Here is a 4,375-nt window from a genome sequence, read left to right as displayed (position 1 = left end):
TGCTGTTGATGTTGGAAAACGGGTGCGTGTAGAAGGTGGTCGTTCCGAGGTAGGAGTCAAGCATAGCAGTGAAGTTCTGTCTCCCGTCGTCCGATTTGAGCGAACCATAACTGGGACAGAAAATGATCGTCATATCATATGCATGTTCATGGTGTACAGGACATATCAATAAGGATTATGGAGTTTGTATGACAAAGTCAGGGTTTTTTGTTTCCTTCGGTCGACAGCTCCTGTACATTTTGCCCCCTGTCTTTGTCAGGTTTCAAGAGAAATATATTAGTCGGCAATTTACGGTACCAATATCTATATACGCTATCCATACTCAGTTAATACTGGGACGTAAGAAACGACACCCGTTTCGCCTATCATCTGATTTGTCAAATCCTAGATCGTTATTTTCCTTCACGCTCACTCTTGTCTGTCGCTAATGAGAGATGACCCTCTTCCCTCACACACTAGTACTGTTAAGACTGAACTATGCCAGAAGATACTTTCCACTCATACTTACTGTTCTGTTAGAAGAGAAGGATTGATGGTGACGAAGCTCGCCTTCCTACCAACGTCTCCACTCACAGGAGGTAGGTTGATTCTGAAAGCCGGGCACGTTTGGTTTATGATTGTGTTCCCTTAACCCTGACTCTTTTTTAATCATTGTGCGTGAGGAACTTAACGTTATAACACTAGTGTTTAACAAGTAGACTACCTGTGTGCATTCTATGTTGTACGGAATAGCATGAGTTAAGTGCAACGTTTTAGAACATTCTCTGTATACAGCCATTTACTCTGCTTTTGCCATCGCAGTAATTTTGTTACATAGTAATAATAAGACGAGATTGATTCAGCAATAGAAAGTCTTTTGCAAATTTTACGCTGGATGAAAAGTTCCTACCTGAAAACGTAGTCAGCGGAGTCGATCTGGCTGCCACAGCCTGTGCCACTGAGGATCCCGCCGTTGCCAACAACACTACAGGTTCGGTACAGCTTTTCGGGAAACTGTGTTTCCTGGACATGGAAAAGATTTCATAATTTCAGGGCACCAGAAACATATTCGCCAAAATGCGCTGGTTGATTACAACACGTAGCTATTCGTGGCTCATTAACATCACGAAACATTGGAATTGTGTTTCTTCGTTGTTTTCTTACAGCCTAAAACAGATCACACTAGCGCACACTTTAGAGCTAAGCACAACCCTAACCTACTTGACTTTGTCGGTGGATGAATTGTTTATCCCATACCTACAGTTTTTTTGTCTCCATAGTCAAAGATTAAGGAATCTGACCAACTCCAAAATATGTGAAGTGTATCTTTGATGTTGCCAAATCACACTGGATTTGACGTTGTGGTGCGCTTCGCACGTTAAACCATATTGTAGTACATGTACTTGCCGGTGGTAAATACTGGTATGTCCCTCTCATGACCCTGTGTTGTTGTTTTCCATCATAGAACTTGAAGGTGGAGTGTAGCGGCATGTTGGTCCGGGAGCAGTACCAGTGGGTGGCGACTTTCGTATCCTTCAAGACGGATCCTCTGCAAAATCAATGGACGGTTTATTTCCGCGATTCAGCATTGTATCTTAAGATGTTTCTTTTATCTATGTATTTATCTATTTGCAGAACCAATACATCCTTTACAAGGGCAACACTCGAAGACTACAAGTAAAAACAAACTGTAAACAAATATATAACTTTATGTAATATCTGAATGTATTTTGAGATGTATTTTTTAATGTATAAAACTAACGGATGAATAATTATGCTTACATATGACAGAGTTTATGACTACATATTACAAAACATTCTGTACACGGAACCGACGCCATAAACCAACGTTGATAGTGTATTCAACATCTTAGGTTACAAGTAAAGATGATAAAGAAATGATTTACCTTATGGACCGGATTGTCGTGAAGTCGAACCCTCCCCACAGAGACACCTTCCACCTCTCCGACCCAGGTTCCTTCTTTACCGGCTTTACAACAGTCGTTGGCGCGTGTTCTGTAGCTGCTAAGGTTTGTAATGACTTGTTTACCAACAGCTTCTCTCGTGTCTCGTCAACCACCGGGCTATAAGATAATTACAGAAGACGTTAACTCAAAAGAAATGTCCATCATAGCTCGTGGTTCTAATTAGCTTTAACTGGGAGCCCCGAGTTCAAATGCTGGAAAGGGTATCTCGGTTGGGACTGCATCCGTCTTTCGGAAGGGAAGTAAAATGGGAGTCCGTTTTCGAGGAGGTGCATCAAGAAGGGCTAGCAACCCCTAGCCCTCTCTGTAAGAATACACATTTGTACTCTAGTATAGATATCAAGGACACCCGCTGCCCTATGTACCACTACTAGGCATTGCCATGTGCCACTAGGCACTACAAGGCGCGAACGTTAACAACAAGAACGAAGTTCAGACTGCATGATCCGCAATGATATAACTTGTCTGAGCTGCATTCCTGTGGACGTGGCTGGACACGAGCATAAGTTGTACCATTACTGACGAACAATGGGAATCTCGCCAGGGGCAATGCGAGCAATTTTCTTTGTGCCAGAGCAAGGACGTTACATGAGATATAACGTCATTGGGTAGAGTTAGTAAACTATCTTCCTACCGGACACTTACCTGGATCCATTGGAACTTCAGTAATGATATACACCACATCGATTATTTTTCATTATTTTCATGTTTTGTCAGATACTAATTGTACGTTTGTGTCCCTTTGGCATGTCTGAAGAATTGTACAACACTTGCATTATCAATGACTTGTAACGTTAATAGTTACATTCTCGATATGTTGCCTGGGTAGACATAGCCAGGGTCAACCAACTGAGCTGTTGTGAGATTGAATGTAACAAGAATGTAACACGTTACGTCAGCTGTTAACACGTCGTCAGATTGCTTATAATTTGCAATTAGTTCCATGGGCATGATTTGCAATAAAACATTTCATTATAATGCAACAACTTACAATGAAGGACAGACAAGACATAGCTTGGTATCAAGACAGAACAGAGTTCATAAGAACCCTTCGTGAGCGTCGTTCGTGTAACGTTGGTATTATGTCACTGACCTCAGTTTTATCAGTCGCCATTCTCCGTCAGTGTCTTGTCGTTGAACTCTTTCTTCACAGCAACAGTCGGCCCTCGGTGTCGAGGCTGGTGGCTCATACAGCATCAACAGCCCAAAATGGCCTAGCGCGAGCACAAAGACGACAATCTCGAACTGAAGAAGATAGGACCATATTCGCATGACGACTGGCAGAAGACCATGCCGTGATAAGCAGGCAGCCTGTACTTGTCATATCCCACAGGGTGCACCCGCCGTGTGGTTTTTAGCTTTTTCATACAATGTATACAAGTTGCTCGGCGAGTTTTCTGACTTCGTCACGTGGTACTGGTCATGGCTGGCCGCACTGAGGACATAAAGTGGCAGGGACACACGTAGAACAGGGTTAAACGTGACGAGCGGGGAACTGTGTTTCTGACACAAATTGTGGTGTTACAGAACACGGGTGGGGTGGGGTAGGGTGCTAAATAAATGGTAACCCACTGTGGTCATTACCTGTTGTAAATTGACCCAGGTCATGACACTGTGACGTATTGAGGGTGAACACCTGAGAAAGCGGCATGTTATGCCTGAGGGCGCGATTTACTCGTGTTATGCCGACTGGCCAGTTCGAATCAGGAGTAAATGTGACGAACTGATATGAGATTTGTGTTTCCGACACCACAAAAGGTGCAGACTGCATCGGTGATTAGAACTGTCGTTGGTCTACTGCATTGGTTACCTGAGGTGCGATAAGGGCCCCACCCAATAGGAAAATTGAGACATCATTGCCCCAGATAAACACACACGGTGATCTGTGAGATTGCACATATCATTAACGTGTAGGTTTACTCTCGATATTCTATCAAATTTTGCTGCCAAGATAATAGATACACAATGCGCGTTCTTGTTATACCAGGATATGGCGTATATTCAGTGAATCGTAATGTCGTATACTGACAAAAAACAACAGTTATCGGAAAAGCTATGACCCGAAAGCCAAAATACCCCGAGGTGTTTTGGCATGCTTTCGTGCTCAGTGACGAGCCTGTGAAATCGCTGTGTTACGCCAGAGGGCGCGGCTTCATATATATATAGGGTTTATCTAGGCGCATCAAAAATAGAAATGTATCCGTTGCATTAAGATGTTCAAAATATGGGAACTCTTTTCTGATCTATATATAACTGACTGCATTTAGCCCCAATGGGGCATGAATATGCAATAAACTTCATATATTCATAAAGCACAATAATGTTTTTCTGATATATATATAACTGACTGCATTTAGCCCCAATGGGGCATGAATAAAGGGTTAATGCCCCGGCCCGAGGTGTATATGGTG

General features: G+C 42.9%; 1 protein-coding gene across 1 annotated transcript in view; it reads right to left on the bottom strand.

Moving 5' to 3' along the window:
• The window catches only part of LOC118425967 (alpha-2,8-sialyltransferase 8E-like), a 4,373-nt gene extending 924 nt beyond the window's left edge, over window positions 1-3,449 (bottom strand). Inside the window, exons 1-6 of the mRNA XM_035835154.1 lie at window positions 3,058-3,449; window positions 1,887-2,063; window positions 1,387-1,528; window positions 890-1,002; window positions 509-589; window positions 4-110 (exon numbers count right to left, since the gene is read on the bottom strand). Coding sequence (XP_035691047.1) covers window positions 4-110; window positions 509-589; window positions 890-1,002; window positions 1,387-1,528; window positions 1,887-2,063; window positions 3,058-3,236 — 799 coding nt within the window. The 5' untranslated portion in view covers window positions 3,237-3,449. The remainder of the gene's footprint in view (window positions 1-3; window positions 111-508; window positions 590-889; window positions 1,003-1,386; window positions 1,529-1,886; window positions 2,064-3,057) is intronic.
• Between the last annotated feature and the right edge of the window lie 926 nt (window positions 3,450-4,375).

The sequence above is a fragment of the Branchiostoma floridae genome, chromosome 1, assembly GCF_000003815.2.
Source record: "Branchiostoma floridae strain S238N-H82 chromosome 1, Bfl_VNyyK, whole genome shotgun sequence".
NCBI classification, from domain to species: Eukaryota; Metazoa; Chordata; class Leptocardii; order Amphioxiformes; family Branchiostomatidae; genus Branchiostoma; species Branchiostoma floridae.
Note: the sequence above shows the minus strand (reverse complement) of the source record. Positions and strands in the feature narration are given on the sequence as shown.